The following is a 13155-nucleotide window of genomic DNA, read 5'->3' on the forward strand; positions in this document are numbered from 1 at the left end:
TTTTCTGAGATGAGAATGTTTTCCATCTCATCTAAGCACTGATTCTGAAGTTTTTATGACTGATCAGGGGAAAACATAATTTGCTTTTTTTGCATCTGGAGGGAGTGTTGCAGAAAAGAGAGGCAGTGATGTTTGTCCCTGCAGAACACAGATGTGAGAAGGACAGGTCCTGCTGCCATCTGCACACCTGATGCTCAGAGCAGGTTATGGCTCCTGCTTCCGTAGGGTGCAGCATGGGAAAACACTACTAATTTTTCCTAAATCTCATCCACATCCACATCCACAGTCTTGGTTCCTCTCTAAGCCCTGGGGCTTCAGTTACCTAGGTTTTATGTTTTCCTTCTCCTGTGCTGCCTTGGCAAATAGAGTGAGCAGAAGCAGGAGCAGGAAGGTTGGGAGCAGGAGGAACACGAGTGCCTTCCCTGTCCTGCAGGAATTGCTTTGGCTGCTCTGTATCTTTAAGGGGCTGACCCTATCCCACGGTGAGCCATTATAAAGGCAGGTAAGCAGCAGTGCCCTGATCAAGGAGCTGGGAGCAAGGCAGGGTGCAGCTCCCCAAAATGACTGGCCACCACAGTTGGGGATATGGGCAGGATGACGGTAGGTTATAGCATTTCCATGCTGCATCTCTCTGTCTTCCCCCACTCGTTTTCTTTCTAGAGCTGTTGCCTGAGCCCTGCAGAGCTGCCTGCATTTCGATGGCTGCAAGCATCAAGTATATACAGCAGGTAATTAATTACTTTATTGATAATCAATACTACCCAGAAAGTGGCACCAAAAGCTTACGCCTGCTGCCGTTCACTGTTGCAATCAGTGTTCCTAAACTGAGGGAAGCAGTACTGAGTGGAGCTTTTTTCCAGGCTGCAGATATTTTGGATGGGTCCCTTTCCAAAAAGCTGTTACGAAAAAGATTAACTGTGGCTGTCTCTCCAAAAGCAATTATTTTAAGTAAAGAAGGTTTAGTAGAGCAGTAATAGAGCTCCTGATTCTGTGCAGCTGTTGAAATGTGGTATCTAGGCTTCCATAGAAGTGCATAAAATAAGGTATATGCTATATATGTCTAGAACACCAATAAATTGCACAGATCAGTATCAGAGATCTCTTACAGAACAGTTTATGCTTTCTGATTTGACAGTTTTTAATTTAGTCATCCTCCTTTGCTTCCCACCTCCAAGGATGTGTGTCACAGAGTGAGAGGATATGTGAAGCTGCTGAAAGATTGCCACAGTAGTGTTTTATAGTGCCTGTGTCCTTCACAGGGAAGGATGGATGAGTGACTGGTGCTGTCCAATAAGACACTCCTTGGCATCACTTTTAGGTGCTTCTCTCTTTTGGCAGCAATTATTTTAGCTGCTGAGTGTCCAACAAGAGTCTCTCGTATAACCTTCAGGGGCCAGGCTCACTCTTAAGAGCAGTTACTTTAGTCTCTGTGAGTCCAAGAGCAAGTTTGAACACTAAGAAGCAAGTTTGAATGCTAAGTGAAGCTGGTTAGTGTGTGTTATGTGTTTGTGCGTGTAGGTAGTAGTCATAGAGCTATGTATACTCTCATAAAGCTTGTAAGAGCCACATGATACTGCCTTAGCTTGTGTGACAGCATTTAATTCTGAAATCTGCTTTACAGACAGGCGGAGAAAAGATACTATTTTATAAGCTTTTCTTGGCAGAAAATGTCAAAGCCGAATAAGAGTATAACAGATCACTGTTTTGTTATGTAAACTCAAGGAGGCTGAATACCTGTGCTTGGTTAAAAAAAACTTCCCCTTGTGAAAGTACGTGAGAATGCTGCAATTAAAAAGGTGCTTCTTGAGAATCTTGAAGTAAAATTGTTACTGTTAATACTCTATGAACAGAAGCAGTAGAATAATTTAATTGCTTCTTGCACTACCATACCAAAGTAGAAAATAAGCCATAAGAAAAAGTAATTCTTTGATATGGATAAGCTTTTGTTATCTCACACAGCATAAGAATGTTCCAGCTCTGCCAGCAGAGTTGTGTCTTTCTCCCCATTCTGAGGTCAGAAAGTCCAAAAATGTTAATTATCACACTGTACCCTTCACTCAGGGTAGAGAGATACCATAATGGGCATGAGTGAAGAATGAAGCTGCCTCAAAGATTTACTGCAGTCATAAAATGATTTTAAAAATAACTGCATAGTCAGTAGCTCAGAGATTGAGTCATCTGCATCTAATTTGGATCGCTGGAGCCTTTACACTCTCTTTCCCAGGAAGAATTAAGTGCTGTCTCTTTGGAGGAGTGTTGTATGCATGCAAGTGTGTTTACACCTGCACCCACCTTGGAAGCCCTTCAGGTACCTTAGCAATGTAACTGCAAGCTCTGCAGAAAACGAGTGGCACAAGTAGCTGAAGGTACAGCAGTCTGTTGATGTGCTATGATTTCCTCAGTCTGCTTTGTACAAGGTATTTGAATCCCCATCTTGTTGCAGCCTGTTTGTGCTAATAAAATCACCAGCTTAGAATGTAAATGAACTTCTCAGATCCAAACATTCAAATCACACTTGCTGAACAAGCTTCATTTCTAGCCTCATGAAAACCCATAATGATTATTTGGTGTATAGGAGGAAGAAAATAATGATGCTTTCCTTTCTCTCCTTTTGAAGGACCTTCAGAGTGGCACAAATCTTACCCTATTGCCCAAGGGAACCGCCAGTCCCCTATTGACATCGTTTCTGCAAGAGCAGTTTATGACCCTAATCTGAAGCCTCTTATTGTCTCCTATGAGTCATGCACATCTCTCAGCATCTCCAATACTGGCCATTCAGTTATGGTGGAGTTTGAAGATACTGATGACAAGACAGGTGAGACTAACACAACCAACTAATCCAGAACACCATTTGGTAACTTAGTCAGGGAAATGATTAAGTACAGGCTGTTCAGTGTAAAACCAGCACAGTATGGCATACAGTTTCAGTTTAGAACAAGGCATATGACTGGAGACCTTTATATTTTGTCTCCTTGAGCCTCATGTTTCTGGTCTTCACTTTGAGCCTCTCTAGCAAGGCAATATTGCAGAGCAAAATAGTATTTCTGCATGAGGAAAAGCTCTTGCACCAGGAAAATCAGAAGTTGACAGTGCTTCTCTCTTCAATGGGGATTGAAGTTAGCTGGACAGGGAACACATGCATCCCTCCAGCACAGCTAGACCACATCCAGCATGCAGAGTAGGCATGTAAACCCCTTACTGCCCTCTCTCTTGATCATCCAAATCCAAGATGCTAACTCACATGCCAGCTCTGGCTCACTGCCCAGTTTCTATGCTCAGGGAAGAGAAGAGGATTAGCAGGGATGGGTCATACAGCGTCGTAGTCATAATTGCAGTCACTGCACTAAGTTGTATGTGGACCAGTCACTGTTACCTTGCACTGTTTTCTTTGCTCCCTGCCTCATAGCAGTTCAGTTTCTTCAGAAACTAAAATATCTTCAGCTAATTCTGAGTTGGTAGCAGCTTGTGGATATTGGACTGTCTGCAGCTGTACGTTATTCTTGTCTCAGCTCTTGGCAGAGGATGTAAATGCTTTAAGTGATTGATTATTTCTTCTGTTAATTCTACTTCCTTGGCAGACTTTGCTTTTACATCTGGGGGTAGGGGAAGGGTATTCAAATGGAGATAAAGTAGCTGATAAATGGAAGAGTGCATTAACCACTCTGAACAATTTAAAAACCTATTAGCTGATTTTAACTTGCTTTTGGGTGTGTTGATTGATGCAAGTGAAATAGGATACCTAGATATTCAAAACAAGTTACTCCTTCTGTGAAGTGACTTTGTGCTACTAACCATTTGAAATAAGGGCTAGAAATTAAAATTCCAGCCTCGTGGTTCTAAAACATCTCTTCTGGAATGAACTCAAGACAATTTAAAAACCTATTAGCTGATTTTAACTTGCTTTTGGGTGTGTTGATTGATGCAAGTGAAATAGGATACCTAGATATTCAAAACAAGTTACTCCTTCTGTGAAGTGACTTTGTGCTACTAACCATTTGAAATAAGGGCTAGAAATTAAAATTCCAGCCTCGTGGTTCTAAAACATCTCTTCTGGAATGAACTCAAGAAACTGACCAAGGGGATGGTCATGTTTTCAAGCATCTTTACTGTATTTGCAAAGAAGACTGCATGTGCATTTTCCATTTTTACTGTGTAGATCCATTCAGCATGTCACCCTGCAAAGAGTTTGTAAAAGATCTTTGGAATATTAGCTTTCTAACTATTTTCATGCAATTTTAAGCTGAATTCTCTGTAGCAGTGAACTTTTTTTGGCTTTAGAAGTATAAGAACATCATATATAACTGCATTTAGGGATAGAGGCTTGGAGCACATGTAGGAATGAAGGCCTCTGCCCTTTCTACACTAAGCATATGTCTGACTTTAATAACACTTGCAAGGAAGATGACTGCTAGGAGTGGAAAACATGGGTTTAGTTGTGTTGAAATAGATCTAGTGACTCACAGCTCTGCATAACTGACACAACAGAATTTTGACAGTAACCGTCATATCTATATTCCTGAAGATATTTTAGACAGGTGTTGCATTCCTTTGCTAAGCTCAGAAAAACATATTGGGAGACACTTGTATTCTGAATTAATGCTGAATTGCTTTGGCTTTCCTGCCTGAAGGCCAGCTGGAACCATGCACGTGTGGTAGCACTGTGCCAGCCCCAGTCTTAACTTTGAAAACGAAACATTATGGACTACACTGGGGAGACCTGCTTTACAGACACTAACTGTAACGTTAATTTTTGTAATGTAAGACTTTGATCAGCTTTTCATGCCTCTTGGATGAGGTGTATTAGATTTGGTGCCATATAAAGTTACACTGATGCTGTTAGAGTATCTTCTAGAGGTGGCACCTTGAACATTCATCTGTTCTTAAGTGTTATTTCTAAATGATGTATGAAGTGTCTCTGTAGCATTTCCTTACCTTTTTAAGGTGATTTGAGCTTGAGTGGTGTCGTGTGAAGTACAAAGTATTGTATTACCACTTTTATGGGATCAGGTATTTCAAGGAAATGGAATATAGATAACCTCCACTGGAAGTGAAGATACTGTAAAAAGGAAATACTTAGCTGAATTGTCTAGGTATAAGGTTTCCTTGAAGCCTTGTCTTCTCCAGGCTGAACAATCCCAACTCTCTCAGCCTTTCCTCATAGAAGAGCTGCTCCATCCCTCTAATCACCTCTGCACTCACTCCAACAGGTCCATGTCCTTCCTGTGCTGGGACCCAGAGCTGGAGGCAGCGCTGCAAGTGAGGTCTCACCTGAGTGGAACAGAGGGACAGAATCCCCCCCCCCCCCCTGCTTTATCCCATGACCTTCCCTCTCCCTAGCCACCAAGCACTGCTTCTGAAGGGAAGGAGACATGCCCAGCCTCTCACCCACAGCAGTCTTTCTCCCAGGATTGCTTTCCACCTGTTCCACTTGTATTTATTGTGCTTAACAGGAAAGGCATAACTGTAACAGTGGCTACCACATCTTCGTATGTCAGATGTACTCTTTCAAGAAAGCTACAAAATTGTGCGCAGGTGGCTACTCAATGATAACATTTACATTTTCACATGAATTTAGGTGCTTTCCACTAATGAACCCACCCCTCCTAAATGTGTGGATGATGCATCTTTTTCATATTGGCAGCTGGAAGAGGCTGATGGGTTTTTTCACTATTGTGCCAACAGTGGTTAGATTTTACTAGCAGGAAGCTAAACCCTGGAATGCTTAAGCTTTTTTCTTTCTTTTTTTTTTTTTTTTTTTCCCTTTTTATTCCTGCCCAGCAATCAGTGGTGGTCCCTTTCAGAACCCATTCCGGCTAAAGCAGTTTCACTTTCACTGGGGCACAACACACAGCCAGGGATCGGAGCATACAGTTGATGGCAAACCTTTTCCCTGTGAGGTAATGATGTGTTTTTACAGATGGGATTATTTCATGCAAATGCTGTTGACAAGTGACTTTGCAGCAAGGACTGAATGTCCCTCAGGATTCTGATTGCTTACTCACCATGGTTAGGTCAGCCCAGACTGTGATGAGCTGGTGCTATCCATAGCTTAGAATTGGCTTCATGTAGGGACTCTTGAAAGCTCTGCAAAGCTAGGGCAAAGCACAGGCCTTTCCCAGCCCAATCTGACTAAAATACTATGGTAATGTGGCATCCTGGAGTCTACCAGTGAGTGCTGCAGCATAGTAGTGCTTCATAGGACAAAGGCCTGTGCCAGGGGAGTGAAGTCACAGGGTAATGCCTGATCTGTTTCAAATTAAAGCTGTGTGGTGGTTGGCCCTGGCTGAATGCCAGGTGCCCACCAAAGCTGCTCTGTCACTGCCTCCTCAGGTGGACTGGGGAGAGAAAGGCTGTGGCTTGAGGTAAGGACAGGGAGAGATCACTCACCAGTTACTGACACAACAAAACAGGCTCAACTGGGGAAAATTACCAACCAAATCAGAGTAGGATAATGAGATAAAAACTAAATCTTAAAACACCTTCCCCCCACCCCTCATTTCTTCCTGGGCTTAAATTTACTCCTGACTTTCTCTGCCTCCTGCCCCAAGTGGCCTAGGGGGGCAGTGGTCAGTTCACCACGTCTCTGCTGCTCCTTTCTCCTCAGGGTGAGGACTCCTCACACTCCTCCCCGCTCAGCATGGGGTCCCTCCCATGAGACAGAGTCCTCCACAAACCTCTCCTGCAGCCCATGGAAAGGAATCACACTGCCCTTTGGGAACTGCTCCAGCATGAGTCCCCTGTGGGGTGATGAGCTGGGGGAAGCTTCTGGCAGTCTCTCACAGAAGCCACCCCTGCAGCCCTCCCACTACCAAAACCTTGCCATGTCACCACAATATGGGCTGATACATAGAAAATTTGTTTAGTGTCTGTCCATGTTTATGGACTGGTCCAAAAGACTAAACTTGTTCATGTTTCCAGCAATGCCTTCGGCACAAAACCTACATTTTGTTATGAACAACTCCTAGTGCTGTTAAACGTGAGAGAAACTCTGTTCGTAGCTACTGTCACTAATTTAATTCTCATTTATAATTTTTCTTTAAAGCTCCACTTAGTTCACTGGAATGCCAGAAAATATGCAACATTTAGAGAAGCAGCAGCAGCTCCAGATGGCTTGGCAGTAGTTGGTGTTTTCTTGGAGGTAAGAATCTCAAAAATAGCATGTTTACATGATGAAAAGCATTATGCTGTCAAGTGTTTGAGGACCACACCACATATTTAAGTGCCTAAGGAAAGCAGATGACTTATTGGAAGCAGTAGCTCATTGCAAATTGCTGTTAAACTTGAGTAGGAATGTTGAGATTCAGATGAGAAAACACCTATTCAAAGCATAGTTGTAGTCATTTGTATTTAACCTGTCTATTCTGTGATTTTAGATTGGGAAAGAACATGCCAATATGAACAGACTCACTGATGCTTTGTACATGGTAAAATTTAAAGTAAGTTTTTGGCTCTTTAAATTTGTTTCTGTAACATCAAGCTCATATACATGTTTGAGACAAAAATGGAAAATCACCCACCACATATCCTCCCATGACTAGAACATCACTCTGGTTGTAATCTCCTCTTCCCTTCCAGAGTCCATTTTATTTGCCTAGTCTTGAGTGCCTCACAAGGCTGTGCTGACCCAGTGGTCATCCAGAGATTCTGCCTTTCTCAGAGTATCTAAATATCAAAAGCTCCATGACACTTTAAGCTCATCTCTCGCACTAAGCAAAATAATCCTTTTCCATCAAGCCTAGCCTGGAACAAGTGGAAGCTGTTTGTCTTCTGCTGCAGAGCTCTGTGAGGGACAATCTTACTGAGGTCCTGAGCTAGTCTGTTCTGAAAGCGTTTTCTGAGTGACTAAGTACCTTTCAGATATTCCTACAGGCTGAAAGATTTTACCCTAGACTGTGGTGCTTAAGGCAATCACTACCTTAGGCAGCAACTCCTATTTCTACTAGTCTTTGGGCTGATCCACCTTCCTCTATCAATCCACCTTCTTCTGATTTTTAAAGCCAATATTTACCCTAGCAGACAATGCCTATAGAATTTAAATTGTCTATAAAAATAGATGGGAAGAATAGAAAAGAGTAAGGAATGAGACAAGGAATTCTACGATAATATTACCTATAGCTCACACTGAACACACTTCCTGCATCATTTTTAGATCTATTGTGACTCGCTGAATCTTGGTAGGGACAATGGGGCAAGACCTCAGGGTTCAGTAAGCCAGCAGTAGGCATCACTCCTACACTTTTACATCAAAGTAAAAAGATAAATTTCAAGTAATTTTTTTTTCCAGGGAACAAAGGCTCAATTTAGAAGCTTCAACCCTAAATGTCTCCTGCCTTTGAGTCTAGATTATTGGACATACCTTGGTTCTCTGACAACACCACCCCTTAGTGAGAGTGTAACATGGATAGTGCTGAAAGAACCCATCAGAATTTCTGAGAAACAGGTAAACTCTTGATGCTCTCTCAGTTCTTGTAGGATTCCATGCTGGGTAAGCAGGCAGTGACTGTTCTGATTTGCAATGGGGCTAAGTTAAAGGGCTGGATATTCATCAAGGCTTCTGTTACTTTCTGTCACTACTCTCTTGGGTCTTTGCTTGAACCTGTTCTATTAACAGATTAAAATATACTGAATATTTTGGTCGTTTTTAAAGGACATGAATATTGATTGCCCCCTTAAACAGTCAATTATTTGACCTGACTTTACAGCTGGAGAAATTCCGCATGCTCCTCTTCACCAGTGAGGAAGACCAGAGGATCCAAATGGCCAATAATTTTCGCCCCCCTCAGCCTCTTAAGGGGAGAGTTGTTCGAGCTTCCTTTGAGGCCTGAAGAAACTGGTAATGGCCCTGAGATATCCAAGAGCTTCCACATCTGAGATACTATAAACAGAAACTCTGGTCTTCGGATCACTCGTGGAACACCAGAGAGCTGTTTCCATGGACATCCTGCTTGGAGAGGCACAGTCTTCTGGTTTTATATTTCATTTGAAGTGCTCATTCTTTTGAGAAGTGGGATCTTTTTAACTAGCACTGTTTAATATAAGGGATAGTTGAAAAAACTAGGCTGTTGTCCAAGACCTGAAACTCTAAAAATTAAAACCCAATTTATATAAATGGGAAATTATGTAGTGATCTACTAGTACTGATGGCCACAACTTCTCATTGTCTCATTTAATACATGAGGAGACAGTATTCAAGAACTACAAATAGGACTTAAATTTTCCTTACTGATCTGTTGTTAGCATTTGCTGAGCTCAGATTTTACAATTGCTTTCACTGTATCCTTGCTGTCTGTTGACACAGAGTGCATGAGCAGCACTAGAAGAAAGTTCTTGCCTCAAGTAGGCACTGGTATGAGAACTAGATCTATATTTTAAACTCACTGTTCTAAGATGCTATTTTATACTTAGGAGTAACGATGTAACGCTGTGTTTAGAAGCAGATCATCTTACTGCATAATGTGGTTCAGATGTGTGTCCTTTTGGCCCATGCAGCATACAAGACTGTACTGCCCTGGCCACTTTTGTTGAAGAGTACATCTGTAGGGATCCAAGTGTATGTGTGTTGTCCTCAATTGCTCAAATTCTACCTCAGTTAAGTGATATGCTCTGCAATATGACCTCCTTCATTGTCTGCCCTACAGAAAGTATTTTTTTGTTTACTTAGGGACCTAACATGGGTAGATCTTGACTGCACTGAGTGTGCATTGCTGCACAAGTCATCCCTTCCCATGGCTGTCAGGGATGCTCCCTGCACACACAGCTTTCATCAGTCCTCAGTCCTCTTACCTCTGCAGAAGCAAGTTGCTGTAGAAAAGCCATGTGATAGTTTTACTGCTCCTGCAGCTAAATTCAGACTCCTGTCTCTGGTACTAAATACTGTGATGTTATCTGTGACTACCCACAGTCTGTTTTCAGTGACTTTAATTCTGGGCTTCAAATGGCCTATTTTGTCTGTATAGTGCAGATAGAAATTGCTGATGCTTATCACATTTTATCAGCTTAGATGGAGAAATCGAAGATATACAATGCAATGGAAAGCCAGGGGGACAAGAACAGCAGTTACTGTGGCCTGTTCCCCTCTTTCAGAAAGGAAGAAAGACACTAGATCTGGAGCACAGTACAAGGAATTAAAGATTAGAATTCTAGTTTTCAGCTCTTCTATGGTTTTTCTGGTACACAGACCTAAACCTTTCTGTTTCACAGATTCCTCTTATGCAGAAAGAGGGTGACACTGACCTACCTCACAGGGATGTTGTGAGGCCTAATTCAGCATTGTTTTAGATGTGAGATTCTTATATAGCAGCTGCTAAAGGCAACAGACAATCCTTACAAAATGCAATGGGTTTAGCTGTTATGAATGTAACTTTGCTAGTAATGCAAACTGGTATTGCAGAAAATCTATTTCATGTAACTTTATTTCTTTAACAAATGAAATAAATGAGACTTTAAAACCAAAAGTGCCTATCTTCATCCTCTACTCTGAGTAGACACCTCTCCCTATGTACAGTGCTGGTTCTCTTGCACTGTCATTAACAGAAATGTTTGCTATTTTCAACTAATGCCTCTATTTTGGATCAAATAGTGGTTTGATTGTTTACCCTGAGTTCCACAGAGACCTTGATTAAGCTAGAGGAGAATGATGTAAGTATAGATAAGAGTTATCCCTCCCAAGTTCCTAGGCATTATTTTAAGTTCTAGAAACTATTGCTGACAAATAGTTGTAGCCTGTATCACCGTTCGTCCCATCTTTTGGGATTAATAGTTTCTGCTTCAGCTTAATCCTTTGATTTAAATTCTGACATGTTGTGTATCTTGAATAACTTTTTGCCCAGTCAGAGCTAAATTATTGCTGCCATGAATTTCATGTTACCATTAAAATTAAAATTTATATTGAGACACACTTTAAAATGTAAAAAGTCTTTTCAAAGAACCTTACATATTTGATATTCCAAATATATTAGGGGCAAATTTAAAATACTTCCCTGATAAAAACATAGCCAATATTACTTACTACATGTAGCTTAATTGACCTACCCAAGTATTGCTGCATTAATATTTGTACACATGTTCACAGAGCAGGCCACTGATCAATATTTTCAGTGTCTTCTCTCCTTTTAGGTATATAAGGATGTTTCTGCTCACTCAGTCTCTCACACTAGGTACTAGGGCTTGTACCCCAAAGCTTTGTCCAGTTTCTCCCCAACTACAAACATTCAGTCTAATAAAACAAAGTTTATTTATCCCTAGAATGTGTCTGTTCTGTGACCTTGAACACAGTACTTAAGCTTCTTTAAGGGTGGTTTAGTCATGAACAAGCGAAGAATAATGTTTAGCTCACAAGGCTATTGTAAAAGCTTAGCTATTGTAAAGAGTTTCAGGTGCTGAATTGCCCCAAGGTGTTCAGTTCCAGGGAGGAAATAAACTATACCTTCCTTCAGAAATAAATTTTGTTTTACTTACAGGGTTTGTTTTCAGTTGTTGGATTGAAGAACATGATATGTTTTTTACCATGGCGAAGCAAAAATGGAAAATGAAGCCTTTTCTTTGTTGTCTTGTGAGACCCTGGTCATCCAACAAAAAATGTAGAGATGGTTACGTTTTGTGTGGTTTTAAAGCTATAAATGCTAATTTAGTGAACTTGATTTATTTGGAGATCAAACAATTCTACAACATGTGCTATCCTTATCTTTTACCAACTGTGTTGAAGGAAAAATGGGAGTTGACTAATTGCTCCAGCAAGACTTGCTTAACTTGTCACAGGATCACAGCTGTCATGTCTGACAGAACACGAGGTCTCCTATTTAGGACACTGACTGAATTTGCACAGCTGTAAAATCTAGATTTAAAATGCCATCTAGTGGCCCTCTGTTTACATTTCTTGCCACAATGCTTAAAACAATTTGTAACTCATTCAAAATGCAACAGATGAGAGAATTTAGCTTTGATTTCAAAGCTATGGATGAGTGCAACCCTGTGCTAGTTCTACATACACAGTCCTTGAGTCTCCTTGCTGAGATAAAAATCAGTCTTGCAAAAGAAATGTGATAAACCAGTTACAATTTTTTGTTTCTCTTTTCACTGCTGAGTAGAGATATCCTCTGCTTGGTAAACTGCACACTATCCTAACTTTAGCTTTTAAACTTTAATAGCTGTAGTTACAGTTCAACTTAGGTTCTTTTCCCCCATCCTCTGCAAGCAGAAAGATTTTTTAGGCACTTTCAGTCACACAGTTGCTATGATCTAGCAGTGATTTGTAATGATAGATTCCATTATGAGTGTGATTAATGTAAATACAAGTACCAGGGGAAAGGTTTTGCAAGGTACCTCGACACCAGATGGAGCTTTTGGTGGAGGTCAGAAGACCTTTCAAAGGTCAGAAGGATAAAGAAGGGAGCATTTCAGGGGAAAAACCAGAGATAAGCCTGAAGAAAATGGGATGTCATACCTCAGATTAGCTGTTTTCCTCTCTGAATTCCTTCTGCATGCAAAGGTGACCATTTAGTAATGGCACTGCCTGTAAGAGTGGGGTCTCATGCTTTTTGAAACCTGACTGACTTAACAGAGCTGTTCCCAACCTGCGTAGCTGTAAGGCAGAGGATGTTCCTGCCTCTCCTGTGCTGTTCATTCTGCTACTTGCGCTACATTTGAGATTTAGTAAAGACTCAGCTCCTTACCCCAGGTTGTGATCAGCAACATAGCAATGCAAATCATCATTTCATCTTCTATGAATATAGTGGAATATTCAATGTAGCAATTCAGGATTCAGCTCAGCCTGTTCATCTGCTGGGGGAGAAGAAGGTGAAAGGGGGAGAAGGAGGAAGGGAATATAATTACTTTTGTACACATGAGCACTTCATACCAAGCCAGAAGATTTTTCCTGCTCTTGAAAGCTGTCTCAAGAAACTGAGACTTACTTTTACAGTGGTACAGAACCTTAATGAACTTGTATCTCAGTTTAATCTGATCCAGTTTGTAAGCAACATCCGGGAAAAATGATGTATGTGGAGTTCAGATCCCATTACAGCAACTAGACAGACCTTTGCACCGCTGCAGTTACAGGAACTTAAACTGCATCTTCAGCTTAACCCCTGCAACCTCAGACACACTGCACAGCCTCTGCTGCAGCAGGGGAGGCCAAGTGCACAGCTGGAATGGCTT

At 41.3% G+C, this 13155-nt stretch overlaps 1 protein-coding gene across 1 annotated transcript; it reads left to right on the forward strand.

Annotated features, from left to right (window-relative positions):
* Nucleotides 1–560: 560 nt before the first annotated feature.
* On the forward strand, nucleotides 561–8825 carry CA7 (carbonic anhydrase VII). The gene is made up of 7 exons (XM_009073487.1): nucleotides 561–600; nucleotides 2618–2815; nucleotides 5779–5897; nucleotides 7043–7138; nucleotides 7374–7436; nucleotides 8285–8440; nucleotides 8703–8825. The coding sequence occupies exons 1-7, from the start codon at nucleotides 561–563 to the stop codon at nucleotides 8823–8825; spliced, it is 795 nt and encodes a 264-aa protein (XP_009071735.1).
* Nucleotides 8826–13155: the final 4330 nt, after the last annotated feature.

The sequence above is a fragment of the Acanthisitta chloris genome, unplaced genomic scaffold (assembly GCF_000695815.1).
Source record: "Acanthisitta chloris isolate BGI_N310 unplaced genomic scaffold, ASM69581v1 scaffold11024, whole genome shotgun sequence".
NCBI classification, from domain to species: Eukaryota; Metazoa; Chordata; class Aves; order Passeriformes; family Acanthisittidae; genus Acanthisitta; species Acanthisitta chloris.

Coding starts and splice junctions, on each gene's coding strand:
- CA7 (XM_009073487.1), top strand. CDS start 561: ATGACTGGCCACCACAGTTGGGGATATGGGCAGGATGACG. Junction 601..2,617: donor GGGATATGGGCAGGATGACG/GTAGGTTATAGC, acceptor CTCCTTTTGAAG/GACCTTCAGAGTGGCACAAA. Junction 7,437..8,284: donor TGTACATGGTAAAATTTAAA/GTAAGTTTTTGG, acceptor TTTTTTTTCCAG/GGAACAAAGGCTCAATTTAG.